The sequence below is a fragment of the Hevea brasiliensis genome, chromosome 18 (genome assembly GCF_030052815.1).
Source record: "Hevea brasiliensis isolate MT/VB/25A 57/8 chromosome 18, ASM3005281v1, whole genome shotgun sequence".
Classification (NCBI taxonomy): Eukaryota; Viridiplantae; Streptophyta; class Magnoliopsida; order Malpighiales; family Euphorbiaceae; genus Hevea; species Hevea brasiliensis.
This window is the reverse complement of record NC_079510.1, coordinates 49,075,767-49,097,001: the sequence shown is the minus strand read 5'-3', so window position 1 is coordinate 49,097,001 and position 21,235 is coordinate 49,075,767. Positions and strand designations below refer to the sequence as shown.

Here is a 21,235-nt window from a genome sequence, read left to right as displayed (position 1 = left end):
AATCCTCTTCTTTTCTCCTATCAGCTAAGGCAATTTTTCCCCCTGGCTGCATGAGGACTAACCCATAAATCCATTGGACCGCTTCCTCTGCCATTGTTACAAAAATTAATTGAGTAGAGATTTCAAGAAATGGTAAAGAAGATGAACATATATATATACACACATGATGCTCATCAGGCAAAAGCATGCCTGTATCTATAATTGAGCTCTATGTTCAGTGTTGCATATAATTTTCAAGTGTTTCTACATAGATTCTTGGATCATCTTACATACTTACCTACTGGTCCATATAATAACTATATACTAAAAGAGGGCATTTTTTAACTAAAAGAAGTTCTACAAGATCGTTTATTCTATTAAGCAGTTGAATTTCTTCTTAAACCTCCTCAGTCTCACAATCACGCTAAATCTCTAACACTTCCCTTTTTATATCTGCTTTCTCTTCTTCTTTTACTCTCGAGTTTTAATGGCTTTGATTCCTGTAACACCCCAAGATTTTAAATTTTATTATTTATGAATATTTTTGGTATTTTAATTTTTTTAAAATTTTAGGAATTTTTTTGAGATTTTTCGGATTTTAAGAATCGGGTTCGATTTTCCGAAAATATAAACTTTGATGATTTTTAAAAATTAATTTAAAGACCACGTGGCAAAACTAAAAATATATTTGGAGTCTATGTATTTTTCTGAGTTTTATGGAAATTTTTTCGGAATTTTTGGACCTCGTTTTCGGTCCCGAGGCAGAGTAAAAATTCAAAATTTTGTATTTCGAATCGAACCGGTCGAATCGAACCGGACCGGATCCGACCGGTCGAATCGGACCGGTCTCTTCTCTTTTTCTTCCTCCCGCGCGCGTCGTCCCTCCCCTCTTCTCTCTCTTGTTTCTCTCTCCTCTCCATCCCAGTAGCCACGGCCTTCCAACCTGACCGTGGCGTCGCCCAACTGACCAGCCGTGCGGCCGCCGCCGAACGGACGAAAACGCTGAAAGCGCCCCCTGCGCGCGCCTTTGCTTGACTTCCTCACCAACCGTCCGATCCGGCCACCAATTTGTAACACCCCAAATTTTATTATTTATGAGTATTTTTGATATTTTAATTTTATTTAAATTTTAGGAATTTTTTTAAGATTTTTCGGATTTTAAAAATCGGGTTCGATTTTCCGAAAATATAAACTTTGATGATTTTTAAAAATTAATTTAAAGACCACGTGGCAAAACTAAAAATATATTTGGAGTCTCCGTATGTGTGTGTGTTTTACGAAATTTTTCGAATTTTGGACCTCGTTTTCCCCGAGGCATAGTAAAAATTCAAAATTTTGTATTTCGAATAGAAAAGGCCGAATAGAACCTACCGGATCGGACCGATCGAATCGAACCGGCTCCCTTTCCTTTTTCTTCTCCCGCGCGCGTCGTCCCTCTCTTTTCTCTTTCTTTTCTCTCTCCTCCCCTCCCCTGCGCGCGCGCGTCGCTCCAGTTTCTCCGGCCAAATCCGGCCGATCCGGCCACCGATTGGACCGGGTCTTGTGTCTAAAATCATCTACTCGGCGAGAGCTTTCCATAGACACCAAGAACGCCGAAATCCATCGAGCGGTTTGTCCGATTTTTGCTCGGGAAGATTTTAGCCCATTTCGACTTTTGGGCTAGATTTCTCGAAAACCGTGAATCCCACGAGGAAACCGAGGCCACCAGCACGCTCCATTCGTCGAGAGCTTCGCAACGACATAAATTTTGAATTTTTCCGACACCGTTTTTCGGTGGGTCCCACGGAACTTCGCAGTGTAATTTCGAGCATTAAATGAGCTTAGAAAATTCTGAAAAATTTATGTGCTAACCCCCGTGTTATGGGCTTCGTGTAGGTATCCTCGATTCGGAAATTCGGCGATTGACCTGGTTCGCAAATTTTGGGCGAACGGACCGTGGCCGGAAAAGTCTCCGAATGGGCCGAGGTTTTGGCTAGCCCCCATTGTCGACGCCCCGAGCGCCCCTCAAGTCGGAATCGCAAAGGTAAACCCGACCCTAGTTTTTACGTAATTTTCTAGTGCTTAAATAGGATTAAAAATCCATAAAATATTCGTAGTAGCTTAGAAAATTACGATTCTTTTGCAATAGCTTAGTAATATTGCTAAGGACCGCGGGCAAAGTTTTATAATTTTTAGAGCTTGTTTGGGCGCTTTTTGCAAAAATGATCAATAATAAGGACTAAATTGAAATTTTGCGTATTGTGATGGATGATTGATTTGATGGGCCCGAGAGGCTGTGTGATATGATTGAACTGTTGATGTATGGATTGTGAGTATAGAAGTGCGTTTTTAGCCCTTTTGCAGTTGGGTAGGTCCTAGGTATAGGCGGATCTGCGGATTTTCTACGACTTAGGACGTAATTGGTCTTTTCTTTGTTTGTATTGAGTCAGAATGTATTAAAAAAAAGTAATATGATTCTCAGGTGAGCAGCGACAGACTTCTTCCTCCCCCCAGCCGCCATTGTAATGTGTCGTCAACTCTGTGACAAAAATAATAATATTAATAGTAATTTCGATATTACTATATGTTCAAGATGCCCATGCATCACTTATATGCATATATTTATGTAGTTAAACTATAGGCACGATTTATGTTGCATTCATAATTGATTAAGTACCATGGATGAAGTTGTGGTAATTTTGAGCAGTGTGAGTGCGTTGGCGTGCGTGTGATGTGGTGTGGACTATGGATAGGACGGGGTAGTGTGGGCTTGTGGAATTCGCGGGGACCCGTTCCTTCGAGGTGTAGTCTCGGCTTGAGTTATTCGCTGGGACCCTCGTTTTTGTTATTATGTGGACGTCCGAGCTTGAGTAATTGGCCGCACGTTGGATTTAAGAGAGTCAGATAGGGATCACTCCCATATGATATGATTGATACTACAGGGTGTTTGAGTGCTCCAAAATACAATTTTGATGTTATGATGTGAAAATGTTGTGTATGTTGCATTTCACTCTACAAGTTGCATTAGTTTCAGATAGTTATAGAGATTATAGTTAAGATTGATATTTTACTCTCTGAGTCGAACGCTCACTCCTGTTCAAAAATTTTTACAGGCCACAGGAGGATATTTTGTTCTGGGTTAACCTGCCTTTTTACCTCGCAGGTTGTTTATCAATATTGTGTAATTTTAATTACTCCTAGAATTTCCGCATGTGTTAGCAGTAATTATTTGAAATTGGTCTGTAATATTATATTCATGTTGGACCTGTAAACTTAATATTTTAAGTCTGTTTGATGGATTGGATGAGGGAGCTGAGCTCCCATTTATTATTATGTTGATGAGTATGTGGAGGGTGAGCTGAGCTCCCCAATGGATTGTTTATTGTGTTTACAGGTCGGGTGAGTCGAAAACTCCCCGTTGGAAAGTCCATTTTATGGCCGGACTCTGTCCGTTTGTTTTCTTGATATTGGGCCCAAATGGGCCTTAGAGTTGGGTTAATGAATAGTTAAGGCTTACTACGGGCCTCGGGGGCTTTAGGCTGGCCCAGGTCCTAGTGCCGGTCCGGCCCATAGGTTGGGTCGTGACACAATTGGACTGGGTCTTGTGTCCAAAATCATCTACTCGGCGAGAGCTTTCCATAGACACCAAGAACGCCGAAATCCATAGAGCGGATTGTCCGATTTTTGCTCGGGAAGATTTTAGCCCATTTCGACTTTTGGGCTAGATTTCTCGAAAACCGTGAATCCCACGAGAAAATCGAGGCCACCAGCACGCTCCATTCGTCGAGAGCTTCGCAACGACATAAATTTCGAATTTTTCCGACACCGTTTTTCGATGGGTCCCACGGAACTTTGCAGTGTATTTTCGAGCATTTAATGAGCTTAGAAAATTCTGAAAAATTTATGTACTAACCCCCGTGTTATGGGCTTCGTGTAGATATCCTCGATTCGCGGAAATTCGACAGTTGACCAGTGCGCAAAATTACGCCGATGCACTGCTACGGAAAAGTCCCCGAATTGGATCGAGGTTTTGGCTAGCCCCCCATTGTCAAACGTCCCGAGCGCGTTCCCGAAGTCGGAATCGGCAAAGGTAAACCCGAACCTTGCTTTTTCGTAATTTTCTAGTGCTTAAGTAGGATTAAAAATCCATAAAATATTCGTGGTAGCTTAGAAAATTACGATTCTTTTTGCAATAGCTTAGTAATATTGCTAAGGACCACGGGGCAAAGTTTTATAATTTTTAGAGCTTGTTTGGGCAGTTTTTGCAAAAATGATCAATAATAAGGACTAAATTAAAATTTTGCGTATTGTGATGGGTGATTGATTTGATGGGCCCAGGAGGGGCTGTGTGATATGATTGAACTGTTGATATATGGATTGTGAATATAGAAGTGCGTTTTTAGCCCTTTTGCAGGTTGGGTAGGTCCTAGGTATAGGGGAGACTCTGCCGGATTTTCGGCACGACTTAGGACGTAATTGGTCTTTTCTTTGTTTGTGTTGAGTCAGATTGTATTAAATAAATGTAATATGATTGTCAGGTGAGCCAGGACAGCCTTCTTCCTCCGCCCAGCCGCCACAGTGATTGTCGTCAAGTCTGTGAGTAGAATATTAATTTTAATTGTAATTTCGATATTATTATATGTTCAGCATGCCCATGCATCACTTATATGCATATATTTATGTGGTTAAACTCTAGGCACGATTTTTGATGCATTGATAAATATTAAAGTGCCATGTATGTTGTTGTGGTAATTTGGAGCAGTGTGCGTGCGTTGGCATGCGTGTGATGTGGTGTGGACTATGGATAGGACGGGTAGACACGGCTTGAGTTCTTCGCTGGGACCCGGTCCTTGGGGTAGACACGGCTTGAGTTCTTCATTTGGGACCCGATTTGGTATTTAAGTGGAAGTCCGAAATGAGTTCTTGGCTGCACGAGTTGGATTTAAGAGAGCTGTATAGGGGATCAGCTCCCATATATTATGATTGATGTTACAGGGTGCGTGAGTGCTCCAAATTACCTTTGTGATGTTATGATGTGAAAATGATGTGGATGTTGCATTTCACTCTACAGGGTGCATTAGATTTAGATAGTTATAGAGATTATGGTTAAAATTGATATTTTACTCTCTGAGTCGAACGCTCACTCCTGTTCAATATTTTTTCAGGTTACAGGAGGATTTTATTTTGGTTAACCTGCTTTTCTCCTTCGCAGGTTGTTTATCAATATTTGTGTAATTTTAATTACTCCTATAATTTCCGCATGTGTTAGCAGTAATTATTTGAATTTGGTCTGTAATATTATATTCATGTTGGACCTGTAAACTTAATATTTTAAGTCTGTTTTGATGGATTGGATGAGGGAGCTGAGCTCCCGTTTATTATTATGTTGATGAGTATGTGGAGGGTGAGCTGAGCTCCCCAATTGACTATATATTGTGTTTACAGGTCAGGTGAGTCGAAAACTCCCCGTTGGAAAGTATATTTTATGGCCGGACTCTGTCCGTTTGTTTTCTTGATATTGGGCCCAAATGGGCCTTAGAGTTGGGTTAATGAACAGTTAGGCTTACTACGGGCCTCGGGGGCTTTAAGCTGGCCCAGGTCCTAGTGCCGGTCCGGCCCATAGGTTGGGTCGTGACAAATGTGGTATCAGAGTCTAAGCTACCACGAATATTTTATAGATTTTTAATCCTATTTAAGCACTAGAAAATTACGATTCTTTTTGCAATAGCTTAGTAATATTGCTAAGGACCGCGGGGCAAAGTTTTATAATTTTTAGAGCTTGTTTGGGCAGTTTTTGCAAAAATGATCAATAATAAGGACTAAATTAAAATTTTGCGTATTGTGATGGGTGATTGATTTGATGGGCTCAGGAGGGGCTGTGTGATATGATTGAACTGTTGATATATGGATTGTGAATATAGAAGTGCGTTTTTAGCCCTTTTGCAGGTTGGGTAGGTCCTAGGTATAGGGGAGACTCTGCCGGATTTTCGGCACGACTTAGGACGTAATTGGTCTTTTCTTTGTTTGTGTTGAGTCAGATTGTATTAAATAAATGTAATATGATTGTCAGGTGAGCCGGGACAACCTTCTTCCTCCGCCCAGCCGCCACAGTGATTGTCGTCAAGTCTGAGAGTAGATTATTAATTTTAATTGTAATTTCGATATTATTATATGTTCAGCATGCCCATGCATCACTTATATGCATATATTTATGTAGTTAAACTCTAGGCACGATTTTTGATGCATTGATAAATATTAAAGTGCCATGTATGTTGTTGTGGTAATTTGGAGCAGCAGCGTGCGCGTTGGCGTGCGTGTGATGTGGTGTGGACTATGGATAGGACGGGTAGACACGGCTTGAGTTCTTCACTGGGACCGGTCCTTCGGGTAGACACGGCTTGAGTTCTTCGGGACCCCGATTTGGTATTTAAGTGGAAGTCCGAGTGAGTTCTTCACGGCACCAAAGTTGGATTTAAGAGAGTCAGATAGGGATCAGCTCCCATATATTATGATTGATGTTACAGGGTGCGTGAGTGCTCCAAATTACCTTTGTGATGTTATGATGTGAAAATGATGTGGATGTTGCATTTCACTCTACAGGGTGCATTAGATTTAGATAGTTATAGAGATTATGGTTAAAATTGATATTTTACTCTGAAGTCGAACGCTCACTCCTGTTCAATATTTTTTCAGGTTACAGGAGGATTTTATTTTGGTTAACCTGCTTTTCTCCTTCGCAGGTTGTTTATCAATATTTGTGTAATTTTAATTACTCCTATAATTTCTGCATGTGTTAGCAGTAATTATTTGAATTTGGTCTGTAATATTATATTCATGTTGGACCTGTAAACTTAATATTTTAAGTCTGTTTTGATGGATTGGATGAGGGAGCTGAGCTCCCGTTTATTATTATGTTGATGAGTATGTGGAGGGTGAGCTGAGCTCCCCAATTGACTATATATTGTGTTTACAGTCGGGTGAGTGAAAACTCCCGTTGGAAAGTCCATTTTATGGCCGACTGTCCGCTTGTTTTCTTGATATTGGGCCCAAATGGGCCTTAGAGTTGGGTTAATGAGCAGTTAGGCTTACTACGGGCCTCGGGGCTTTAAAGCGGCCTGTGTCCTAGTGCCGGTCCGGCCCATAGGTTGGGTCGTGACAAATGTGGTATCAGAGCTTAGGCTCCAGATTCTTAGGGAAAAATTGTCTAAGTGTTGGGAAGAGTCTACTAGGAGTCACATGCGGAAAAATAGGGTCCATATTCGTCTTGCATTGTCATCTTTGCTTCTAGTTTCTGCTCCATATATTGTGTGTAAATATGAGTCTATAGAGCTGTGCAATGTGCAGTTTTGAATTTTGTGGGCTAATGCTGCTGAATTTCAGGAAAATGCGTATAAGGTGAGAGCGCCATCGCACTGAACCAGATGTGCCTGACGAGGTGTCGGCACAGGATGAGGCGCCTGCCCCGAGGAGGCGGGGTAGGAGGCCTAGAGCTGCTCAAGTAGAAGAGCAGCTACCCACAGTTCAGGAACAGTCTTTCATGGCACAGGGTCCCATGGACCCCATGGCAGCTACTCTAGCTGGTCTGCAGAGAACCATCGACATGATGGCGCAGTATATGGTCCACCCTCCACAGCAGCAGCAGTCCACCGCACCAAGAGAGGAATCTTACAAACAGATCATAAATTTCAAGAAGTTGGTGCCTGGAACTTATGATGTGTCAGACGATGCATACCGGTTTTTAGATTCCTGCAGACAGCAGAATGCAGTCTGATTGACTGATAGAAGACTGATAGAGTGTGTGCAGCATGTCATGGGGCCTATGCCTAGACAATGGATGAATGACTACGTGTTACCCCGGATGGAGGGATTGACATGGGCTCAGTTTGTGGAACTTTTTATCAATCGGTTTGTGCCAGAAAGCTTCAGAGATCAGAAGCAGTGGGCCTTTGAGGCCTTAAGACAGAATGGCAGGTCTGTAGATGAATATGCTCTGCACTTTACGAATTGAGTAGATATGCCCCTACAGCAGTAGCTACAGAAGCTATGAAGGTGAAGAGATTCTTAAAGATGCTTGACAGTAGGTATGAGAACCTGGCCATGATGTCTGATCAGTCTGTTGATGTGGTGGTTGATCGAGCCAGATTGAGATTAGCTATCTTGTGGATGACAAATGGAGAGCAAAGAAAAGAGAGCAGAGGGTTCTTCAGGTGTTCCCCACATGGGTACTACGGATAGTGGTGGCCAATCTACTTTCAGAGGTAGAAGCAGGTATATTAGGAGTGTTTTTAGTCACAAATCCCGAGGGTTCGCACTGTGGTACGGATCCACTGTGGTAATAGCTCAGGTACGACGCCTGCTCGTTCAGATCCTCTTTGGCACCGTGTGCACAGTGTGGAAGAGCACATTCAGGAACTTGTTTGATGGGGTCAGGAGTATGCTTCAGGTGTGGCCAACCAGGTCACTTTGCTAGAGAATGCCCCGTTTTCAGTGAGCCACAGATGGGGTCACAGGGTTCTGTTGCTAATGCTCCTCGCCAGTTGTATCCGGGTACTTCCAACATGGCAGCATCGATTCGGTGGCCGAGGACAAGGGGATGTGGATTTGGAGGCGGTCGAGAGGTAGAAGTCAGTATCAAGGTTCTGCCACTCAGGGTAGGGGTCAAGCTCGGATTTTCACCCTGACCCACCAGGATGCTCAGGCTTCCAATGCAGTTGTGGCAGGTATTCTTCTGGTCTGTTCTTATGAGGCTCGTGTTTTGATAGATCCGGGTGCTACGCACTCATTTGTCTCCCCTGTGTTTGCCATGAGGTTGGGTAGAAACCCCACAACTTTAGAATGCCCTTTGTCGGTAGCTACCCCACTTAGTGACAACATAGATGTAGATATGGTTTTTCCGGGTAGCCCAGTGGTAGTGGATGGAAAGATCCTCCCAGCAGACTTGGTTCCTCTACCAGTAATGGATTTCGATGTAATCCTGGGGATGGATTGGTTGGCAACTCATTATGCCACCTTAGACTGCAGGAACAAAAAGGTGTATTTCCACATACCTGGTGTGGAAGAGTTTAGTTTTGATGGTGACAGGAGCGTGGCTCCATATAATTTGGTGTCAGCAATTAGTGCTAGAAAAATGTTGAGGCGTGGATGCCAAGGGTATTTGGCATTGGTGAGAGATACATCTGTAGAAGGTGTCAGCATGGAAAACGTTCTGTTGTCGAGAATTCATGGATGTCTTCCCTGAGGAGCTTCCAGGGTTGCCACCAGGAAGGGAAATAGAGTTTTGCATTGATGTTGTGCCGGGTACAAACCCCATATCGATGCCACCTTACAGGATGGCACCAGCAGAATTGAAAGAGCTGAAGGAACAACTACAGGAGCTTTTGGACAAGGGTTTTATACGTCCGAGCACTTCACCTTGGGGCGCTCCTGTTTTATTTGTGAGAAAGAAGGATGGGTCATTGAGTTTGTGTATCGACTACAGACAGCTGAACAAGGTCACTGTGAAGAACAAGTATCCACTTCCTCGGATCGATGATTTGTTTAATCACTCAAGGAGCTAGATTCTTTTCAAGATAGACTGCGATCGGGCTACCATCGCTTGAGAATCTGGAATGAGGACGTGTCGAAAACGGCCTTTCGTGACAAGATATAGTCATTATGAGTTCTTGGTGATGTCTTTTGGACTCACTAATGCACCAAAGACCTTCATGGACTTGATGAACAGGTGTTCAAGCCATTTTTGGACCGTTTGTCATCGTATTCATAGATGACATTCTGGTATACTCTCGGACCGAGGAAGAACACGTGTGGCACTTGAGGATGGTGTTGCAAACGTTGAGGGAGCACCAGCTATATGCCAAATTTTCAAAATGTAAATTTTGGCTAGAAAGCATCTCATTCTTGGGACACGTGGTTTCTAGTGACGGCATTCAAGTGGATCCCAAGAAAATTGAAGTCAGAATCGATTGGCTTAGGCCTACAACCATCGAGGTGCAAAGTTTTCTGGTTTAGCCGCTACTATAGGCGTTTTGTACAAGATTTCTCCAGATAGCGGCTCCCTAACTAAGTTGACCAGAAGAATGTTCCATTCATTTGGACAGATGATTTGTGAGAGTTTCCAAAAGCTTAAGGAGTGTCTAACCACCGCCTGTGTTGACACTACTCGTGAGTGGTGAAGGATACACCGTGTATTGTGACGCCTCGAGTTGGCCTAGGGTGTGTCTTGATGCGAATGGGAAGGTAGTGGCTTATGCTTCAAGGCGGTGAAGAGGCATGAGCGTAACTACCCCACCCATGATTTGGAAATGGCGGTGTAGTCTTTGCACTTAAAATCTGGAGACACTACGTATGGTGAAGTGTGCGAGATATACACCGACCATAAGAGTTTGAAGTACATCTTCCAAAGAGAGGATTTAAACTTGAGACAGAGGAGATGGATGGAGCTTCGAAAGACTATGATTGCACCATCGGTACCACCACAGGAAGGCCAATGTTGTGGCGGATGCTTTGAGCGAGAAAATCTTACGGTAGTTTGGCGCACATTTCAGAGAGAAGAGACCGTTGATTCAGAAGTACATGAGTTGATGGATCAAGGTTTAATCCTAGATCTGTCGGATGAGGGGTATTGTTGGCTCACTTTTGGTGAGGCCGGACTTGAGGGACAGAGTTAGAGTTTCCCAAAGACGAGACCAACAACTGATGAAGATCATAGAAAGAGTACAGCAAGGTGAAGGTGGTGAGTTTGGATTTGCCAATGATGGCGCCCTAGTGCAAGGTTCTAGGATATGTGTGCCCGATGTGGACAACCTCAGGAATGAAATCATGTGAGAGGCACACTACACACTGTACAGTGTCCACCCAGGTTCCACCAAGATGTACCATGATGTGAAAGATAGCTACTGGTGGAATGGCATGAAGAGAGACATAGCAGACTTTGTGTCCAAGTGCTTGACTTGTCAGAAGGTGAAGTTTGAATGCCAGAGACCGTCAGGGAAGCTGCAAGAGCTCCCTATCCCAGAATGGAAGTGAGAAATGATCACTATGGATTTTGTGACTGGGTTGCCTCGTACCACGCGAGGATATGACTCGATATGGGTAATTGTAGACCGTCTGACCAAATCAGCTCACTTTTTGCCTGTAAAGACTACCTACTCTGTGGCACAATATGCCCGACTCTACATTCGAGAAATAGTCAGATTGCATGGAGTTCCTGCTTCCATAATATCTGACAGAGGGCCCCAGTTCACTTCTCGGTTTTGGAGAAAGTTGCAGGAGGCACTTGGCACACAGTTGAACTTCAGTACGGCTTTCCACCCTCAGACAGACGGACAGTCCGAAAGGACAATCCAAACACTGGAAGACATGCTTCGCATGAGTGTCTTGGATTTTGGAGGTCAATGGGATGAGCAGCTAGCTTTGGTGGAGTTTGCCTACAACAACAGTTACCACTCCAGCATAGGGATGGCACCCTATGAGGCATTATATGGAAGAAAGTGTAGGTCTCCTCTGTGTTGGACAGAAATGGGGGAAGCGAAGGTGCATGATGTAGACCTAGTGCAGTACACTTCAGAGGTAGTTCCTTTAATCAGGGAACGATTGAAAACAGCTTTCAGTAGGCAGAAGAGTTATGCAGACCCCAGACGGAGGGATGTGGAGTTTGCAGTGGGCGACTATGTATTCCTGAAGGTTTCTCCAATGAAGGGAGTCATGAGATTTGGAAAGAAGGGCAAGTTGGCACCTCGGTATATTGGACCTTTTGAGGTTACTGATAGAGTTGGAGCAGTTGCTTACCGGTTGGAGCTACCACCCAACCTTTCTCACGTTCATCCCGTGTTTCACATCTCCATGCTCAGGAAATACATTCCTGATCCTTCTCATGTACTTTAGGATGTGATAGAGCTAAAAGAGAACTTGACATTTGAGGAGCAGCCTGTAGCCATAGTGGACTACCAAGTGAGACAGCTGAGATCAAAACAGATCCCTATGGTTAAGGTTTTGTGGAGGAGTCAGTCAGTGGAAGAATGCACCTGGGAGTCAGAACGGGACATGCGTAGCAAGTACCCTTATCTGTTCAATGTATAATCATGTGCTTTATTCTGCCTTGTGTAAAAATTCGAGGACGAATTTTCTGTAAGGGGGGAAGAATGTAACACCCCAAGATTTTAAATTTTATTATTTATGAGTATTTTTGGTATTTTAATTTTTTTAAAATTTTAGGAATTTTTTTGAGATTTTTCGGATTTTAAGAATCGGGTTCGATTTTCCGAAAATATAAACTTTGATGATTTTTAAAAATTAATTTAAAGACCACGTGACAAAACTAAAAATATATTTGGAGTCTATGTATTTTTCTGAGTTTTATGGAAATTTTTTCGGAATTTTTGGACCTCGTTTTCGGTCCCGAGGCAGAGTAAAAATTCAAAATTTTGTATTTCGAATCGAATCGAACCGGACGAATCGAACCGGACCGGATCGGACCGGTCGAATCGGACCGGTCTCTTCTCTTTTTCTTCCTCCCGCGCGCGTCGTCCCTCCCCTCTTCTCTCTCTCGTTTCTCTCTCCTCTCCACCCCCACCGGGGGGCCTTCAGCCCGGCCAGCGGCGCGCCGCCTCCAGCCCGGCAATGGCGGCGCGCCGACGGAAAACGCGCTGGCGCCCCCTGCGCGCGCGCGCCGCTTCAGCTTCCTAGGCCAAATCCGGCCGATCCGGCCACCAATTGGACCGGGTCTTGTGTCCAAAATCATCTACTCGGCGAGAGCTTTCCATAGACACCAAGAACGCCGAAATCCATCGAGCGGATTGTCCAATTTTTGCTCGGGAAGATTTTAGCCCATTTCGACTTTTGGGCTAGATTTCTCGAAAACCGTGAATCCCACGAGAAAACCGAGGCCACCAGCACTCTCCATTCGTCGAGAGCTTCGCAACGACATAAATTTTGAATTTTTCCGACACCGTTTTTCGGTGGGTCCCACGGAACTTTACAGTGTATTTTCGAGCATTTAATGAGCTTAGAAAATTCTAAAAAATTTATGTACTAACCCCCGTGTTATGGGCTTCGTGTAGGTATCCTCGATTCGCGGAAATTCGGCGATTGACCAAGATTCGCAAAATTAGGCGAACGGACCGTTGCTGGAAAAGTCTCCGAATTGGATCGAGGTTTTGGCTAGCCCCCCATTGTCAGACGTCCCGAGCGCATTCCCGAAGTCGGAATCGGCAAAGGTAAACCCGAACCTTGCTTTTTCGTAATTTTCTAGTGCTTAAATAGGATTAAAAATCCATAAAATATTCGTGGTAGCTTAGAAAATTACGATTCTTTTTGCAATAGCTTAGTAATATTGCTAAGGACATGGGGCAAAGTTTTATAATTTTTAGAGCTTGTTTGGGCGCTTTTGCAAAAATGATCAATAATAAGGACTAAATTAAAATTTTGCGTATTGTGATGGGTGATTGATTTGATGGGCCCGGGAGGCTGTGTGATATGATTGAACTGTTGATATATGGATTGTGAATATAGAAGTGCGTTTTTAGCCCTTTTGCGGGTTGGGTAGGTCCTAGGTATAGGGAGACTCTGCGGATTTTCTGCTACGACTTAGGACGTAATTGGTCTTTTCTTTGTTTGTGTTGAGTCAGATTGTATTAAATAAATGTAATATGATTGTCAGTGAGCAGATAGCCTTCTTCCTCCGCCACCGCCACGGTGATTGTCGTCAAGTCGTGAGTAGAATATTACTTTTAATTGTAATTTCGATATTATTATATGTTCAGCATGCCCATGCATCACTTATATGCATATATTTATGTAGTTAAACTCTAGGCACGATTTTTGATGCATTGATAAATATTAAAGTGCCATGTATGTTGTTGTGGTAATTTGGAGCAGTGTGCGTGCGTTGGCGTGCGTGTGATGTGGTGTGGACTATGGATAGGACGGGTAGACACGGCTTGAGTTCTTCGCTGGGACCCGGTCCTTCGGGGTAGACACGGCTTGAGTTCTTCATTTGGGACCCCGATTTGGTATTTAAGTGGAAGTCCGAAATGAGTTCTTCACGGCACCAAAGTTGGATTTAAGAGAGTCAGTATAGGGATCAGCTCCCATATATTATGATTGATGTTACAGGGTGCGTGAGTGCTCCAAATTACCTTTGTGATGTTATGATGTGAAAATGATGTGGATGTTGCATTTCACTCTACAGGGTGCATTAGATTTAGATAGTTATAGAGATTATGGTTAAAATTGATATTTTACTCTCTGAGTCGAACGCTCACTCCTGTTCAATATTTTTTCAGGTTACAGGAGGATTTTATTTTGGTTAACCTGCTTTTCTCCTTCGCAGGTTGTTTATCAATATTTGTGTAATTTTAATTACTCCTATAATTTCCGCATGTGTTAGCAGTAATTATTTGAATTTGGTCTGTAATATTATATTCATGTTGGACCTGTAAACTTAATATTTTAAGTCTGTTTTGATGGATTGGATGAGGGAGCTGAGCTCCCGTTTATTATTATGTTGATGAGTATGTGGAGGGTGAGCTGAGCTCCCTAATTGACTATATATTGTGTTTACAGGTCGGGTGAGTCGAAAACTCCCCGTTGGAAAGTCCATTTTATGGCCGGACTCTGTCCGTTTGTTTTCTTGATATTGGGCCCAAATGGGCCTTAGAGTTGGGTTAATGAACAGTTAGGCTTACTACGGGCCTCGGGGGCTTTAAGCTGGCCCAGGTCCTAGTGCCGGTCCGGCCCATAGGTTGGGTCGTGACAATTCCTGTGTATTTCAGTTTTAAATATTTGAATTTTTTAATTATTAGTGATTGAATTTGTTTTACTTCCTGTACTTCATGCTTGTTATTATTCTAAAAATGGAGGCGAATTGACCAACAAGTCGCCTGCTAGTTGTGGATCAAAATCTATAATTTCGATTTCAAAGTTAGGAGGATTGGAAATGAATTAAAGGATTACTTAATTGTGTTAATTTAATTATGATTCAGTTTGATTTTATCAAATTTAAAAATTATTTTTAAAAAATGGGTATTAATCCTAAGTAATTAAATTGATTGATTTCTATTTAATTTAAATATAATTTCAATCAATATAAATTTAATTGATTTTAATCTAATATTAATGTTAAATTACATCAATTCGACTACCTTAGAATCAAACAAAGAACTAGAGAACTCTTGTGATGTTATGATAACAATGACAAGAAAATGGCTGGCAATTAAATATTAAACTAGTCGTTTTACTCGCATTATATGAATTATTTATTTTTATTATTTTAGTAATATAATTTAATGTATAATTTTTTATCTTTTATATTTTTATATTCATTTTGTAAAATTTTATTAATGATATATTTTTAATTAATCATAATTTTATATCAAATATTAATATTTAAAATTTTTAATAACAAATAATATAATTTTGTATTTAATAAAAATTATAAAAAAATATAATATTTAATTTTAAATTTTTAAATAAGTTAATTAATAAATTATTTTTTTAATTAGTTAACATATACCAATAAAAAAATAAATAAAGAAGAAAACCACATATGTCACATGACAATTTTTAAAATATCATTATTCTTAGAAATATTTTTAAAATAAATATTTAAGTTTTATAAATAATTTTATAGTGAATAATTATTTAAATATATAATTAATGATATAATTTTATAGAAATCATCCTTTTTTAATCTAATAAAAAACTTAATTAAAAAATATTATTTTTTAATGATATATAATATAATGAGTAGAATTTTATCAAAACTGCAAATTTAAAATTTTTTTTAAAAAATTGTAGTAAAAGAAATTTAAGATAACTATTTCTTTATAACATATTATTTTAGTAATTAAAATTTACAAATATTGAAATAAAAAATTGATAATTAATATAATAAGTTAATTTTTTTTATATAAAAATATAAAAATAAAGGAAAAAGGTTATGTGCCACGCTGTAATTTTTTAAGTCTTTTATTCAATTAGGTGACATATTTTTGTGAAGTCATTTTGAGGCTTACCTTATATATATATATATATATATATATATATATATATATATATATATATATATATATATATATATATAGTATTTGGTAAACTAAGATTTTATTGAATAATAATAATAAAAAAAAACTTATTTAATAGTAAAAAAGTAGTGATCAATCAAGTACAGAAAATAGGCATTATGATAAAGGGATAAAATTGATGGGGGTGTTGGTGGGTGTGATCATTAGTCACTATCATACACCAACCTTATTTTCACCCTTCTATGCCCAACATCCTTGAGTGCTTCTACAATTACACATTCCTAATTGATTGATGAATTAATATATATCCTTGATAAGCTGGGGCTACATTTAGTTACACTTTGTAATTTCATAATTAATCATTATTTTCTTCTTTTCAAATTATCATTGGATCTTTTTTTAAATAAAATTTAATTTCTTAATTAATAGTTATACTTTAAATGAAATTTTAATTTTTTTACTAAATGAAATTCTTTTTAAAAAAATTACATGATACATTTTAAATTAGAAATTATTTTTACATGTGAAGGGAAGTCACTAAGGAACCTAACGCCGAAAAAGTAACAGTCTTTGGTGTACAAGTTCTGCAGGTCAAAAAGAGAAAAGACTCCAAAGCATAAGAGAATAAGCCCACCAATCACGGAGGAACTCAATTTCCATAAGAACGTGTAGAGTGACGACCATTTGCCTATGTTGCTACCAATGGTTCACCATCTCACGTCCACTTTCAATGTGAAAATAGGAATAATTGACAGAAATAGTAAGAAGACTCAAAAGAAAGTGTGTTGCAAGTGGTTTAGGGCAGAGACAAGGCACATGCATTAGCCAAGAGCCAAGTCAAGTGTCTAACAGAGCAGAGCTAGCACAACCCAGAAGCAGAAATTAAGTCTATCGCGCAATCTTAGGCACAAGTTTTGCGAGTGCCTTGGGTGGTGCTACTCACTGCTCGCCACTTTTGATCACCGAGTTGAAGGATAAGATCACTATTAATTCTTACATATATATCTACTACGAAGGTGCTTTTGGGTCGGCATAATTTTGTTTTTATAATGTAGTGGAACCTTCACTTTTTGTTGGGTTGCGAATTGAACGTATGAGGACTATATATAGATAAGCTGAAGGAAGAGGTAATTAACCATACAAATATATCATATCCCTTGCTCGATCGGAAGCTCCTTGTACGAGCCAGTAGACAAATGGTCACTGTCTCATTTAAGGTTAAAGGGTTAATTTTAAGTACTAGTAGAACATATTTTGGTATGCAAAGTAGGGTTCATGGACTCCAACTACTAGGAATGGGATAGACATAGACGGGCCTGTTTGGATTAACTGTTGAATACAATCGATATTTGTTAGTGATAGTATTCTGATTAGCGATAGCGATAATCGATAGGCGATGATAAACATTTTATATTAAATGTTTGGTAAAATTATATTTAGTTGTTGCTGTTAATATGTGAAATGACTAATAAGGGTAAATATCATATAATTTATTTTATTATTTAAATAAATATAAAATTATAAATTTATTACATTATATTATTTATTTTATTATTAAATTAAATATATAATTATTAAATTAATATATTATATTATTTAAATAAATATATAATTATTAATCATTTATATTATATCATTTATTTTATTATTGAAATAAGAAAATAATTATTTTTTTAAGATAATTAAATAATTTTAAAAATATAGATAAAATAATAAAATAATTATTATTGTTAATAGAAAAATTTATAATTAATTTTAAGTTTTTGAATATAAATAAATATTTTATATTTTATGTTATTAAAAAAAATATTTTAACAAATTTAAAATACGTTAATTAAAATATTAAAATTATAAATAAAAAAATAAAAATATTAATAATATTAATTTTTAAGTTAAATAAAAAAGGATAATATGGTCAAAATAAAAAATAAAACCAGATCAGCTATCAGCTGATGAGAAACAACTCTAAAAATAGAGCTGATACAAACTGCAGCTGATGGATATCATATCAGTTGCCCATCAGCTATCAGCTCTATTTTTTTAAGCTTGTCAAACACCACAATTTACCTGTTTTGGTGTCTATCAGCTATCAGCTATCAGCTGAACCCAACAGGTAAACTAAACACCCCCTTGATCACTTTGTGGGGTTTCCCAGATGAAGTAATTGGAGCCAATTAAGGCGCAAATTAACGAGGGAAGAAGGCTCCCACGGCACATGCCTTCTCTTCAAGGATTAGCCTAATGGATCAATCAATTTATTTTTTAATTTATTAATCATTATTCAAATTCTAAACAGACAATAACAAAAAGTTAAGAGTTTACCTAGTCCCACAAAAATATACTTCTATTTTCACATAAATTAACGATATATGGTTATGGTTAAAATAATAAATTTTATTTAGTCTTTTTTAATATATCATCCACTCATATTATTTAATTAAAAATTAAATGACAGATATTACAAAAAAATATTTTTAGAATTAATAGATTTTATATTTTTAAAACATATTAAATAAGAGTGTATTACTAACAAATAAATAAATTATTATTTGAAATAAATAAGAAAAAAGAAATTAGATTAATATTTATGGGACAAACCAGTATATTTTTCTTTTCATTTACTTTCACTTGGTTAGAAGGGATAGTAAAGGAAAGAAGGGATAAGAGTTATTCTTTATTTTAGAATAATTTAGAGTTAAGTTCGGGAAGAGAAAAAGGCCATTTAAAATTTAAAAAAAAAATTGAATTGTTTTTAAAATTTTATTTTAATATATTTATTTTTGAATCTTAAGATGAAACAAACACTTAAAAATTTAGTAAGATGAAAAGAAAGGATAAATTTATCTCTTTTTTTTTCATAAGTAGAGATTCCATCAGGAATTGCTTAATTTCTAAACCATAAATTGCTTAATTTTTCATTCTATCATTTCTCTTTCTACCTCATGAATTAATCATTATCTTCTTCTCTTATTCAGCAAATCAAAGAATTTTCCTTTCCAACAATTACTTATTTTTTTGTTTGTATGAGCAGAGTTCCCTTACGATGCATCCACTAACTTGAAAGAGAGCAACACAAAGCCAACATAATATACATTTATTGAATTAATTATTCATAATTTTTGAAAGCATTAAGCCTATGGAAACGTTCAACGAGAACAAGATAATAACCACATAAATCAATATATATTTCTCCTTCCATAAGAACATATATTTAAATTAACATCTAATAACACCAACCCATTAGTTATAGTTGAACCGAGCTCATAATTTTTCTCGAGTAAAACTCTTGATCACAAGACCAAACAAGATTTAACTCAAGGCACGTAGTGCTCATCTTGGACCTCTTGGAAGTTCTCCTGGTTCTGGTAGCTTTCCGCGGAGTTGCTGTACTCGTTGGTATTCTCATAATTATTGTAGTAAGAACCCCTAGAATCGTAATTGTTTCTTGAAGTCTGGTACTGATTTGGGTTGTAATAGCTGTTCCCACCCTTGGGGTCAAAGAAGTACCTTCCATTTTGCAAGTACCTGGTGTCACTCATGCCTTGCTTCCCTTCGTTTTTGTACCCATTTGCACCATTGTAGTAGTAGTTGTTGTTCTGGTTGGTTTTGGGGGTATAGCTTCTTTCATGGAGGCTTGTTTCACCCAAATTTTGTTGCTCCTCCTCGAATGCATTGTTGCTGTATCGATTTTTATCGTAGTAATTGGTGTTGGTGTTGGGGTAGCTGGTGGAGGTTTCTTGGTTTTGGATCTGGGTTCTGTAGGGGCTGTAAGTGCTGGTGGTGTAGGGTGCATTACCTAGTTTGGTGGTAGTGGGAAACTGGGTTTGGGTGGATTCTTGACCATACAAGCCATAACCATTTTTTTGGGTCTCTCGCATGAAGGTTGGTTCTTCTTCTTGCTTGTTCAAGTTCTCTTCTTTATTGGGGATCGTTGCAACCTCTTTGCTGTTGATGGTGGTGGTAGGGGTGGGGTTGGTGACAGGGACCTTGCTAAAGAACTGACTCTCTCTAGCATAAGTTTGCATAAAGAAAAAGGCTAAGAGGAAGAAAAAGGAAATGAGTTTTGGAGCGGAAGCCATGAGTGGCAATAAGAGAGAGAGCTCAGATGAAAAATACCAGTGAGCATTTGTAATGGGTGCAATCTTTATATATAGTAGAAAGGTCCCCCCATCTCTCCAACTTTTTCAACTTATCAGTTGAATATGAAGGCCCGAAATAGCGATGATTGTGCTCCCTGCTGCATGAGATAACTTTAATTTTTTTTTTCCTTATTATTTTACCCTCATGTTTCTTGCTAACCATGTTTGCTTCGTTTTAGTAAAATTATTCTCCCATCTCATGGAGAAAAACATTCCCATTTGATTCTAACAATTAAATGTCTACTCTCAAAGATATCCTCATTATCAAATCAAATCACTTTGTTTTATAGCCTAATCCCTTTATATTTCTTATCTTTTAAGCAAATCAAACTGGATTAAAGGAAATCAAGGCATACATAACGAGGAGATCACCTCAGTTTACATCCAAAGAATCCGAGATTATGTCAATAGCAAATTCCTCAAAATGTTACTAATTAACCATGGAGTGAAAATGGGAAAAAAAGGGTGAAATTGCTAAAAACCTTCTAAACAAAAGTTTCTCTTTAACAATTTACTGAGAGAGGGCAAATTTGGGATCCAAGGTGTGTTATATGCAAACGACATGCAATGATGGAAATGTTAAGGGCGGGCAATTATGCGGGGATTGTGGGAGGTGGGCCAAAGCCAATAATGGCATTTAGTACAGCCTTTTTCCAACCCACCATATATATATATATATATATATATATATATATATATATATATAATATTTTTTACTAATAAAAAATTCAAACTTATTTTCTAAAATATTTAAATTATATAAAAAATTAATAAACATTATACTTAATTATATAAATTAATAAATAGATATTATTTTTTAAATTTAAATTATATATTATTCAAACTTATTTAAATAAAATTCAATCTCGTTGCTGTCCTATTCATGAATTCATATTCTCCGATTTGCATGCGCAACTCTTGACATAATAACTTTTCATTTTCCTCTGAAAAAAAAAAAAAAAAACCCTCTCATTTTTTTTTTGTATTTGTTCAGAATTTAGTTCGGGATGAAAATCTTCTGATCCCTATTATTTATTTATTTCTATTACATTATATAGCAGATTTCAATTCTTATATATATATATATATATATATAATTCATATAAAATATTTTTT

General features: G+C 38.3%; 1 protein-coding gene across 1 annotated transcript; it reads right to left on the bottom strand.

The window, feature by feature from the left end:
* Positions 1-19,144: 19,144 nt before the first annotated feature.
* LOC110631515 (protein E6-like) lies at positions 19,145-20,114 on the bottom strand. The gene has a single exon (XM_021779378.2). The coding sequence runs from the start codon at positions 20,057-20,059 to the stop codon at positions 19,295-19,297; it is 765 nt and encodes a 254-aa protein (XP_021635070.2). The 5' UTR covers positions 20,060-20,114; the 3' UTR covers positions 19,145-19,294.
* Positions 20,115-21,235: the final 1,121 nt, after the last annotated feature.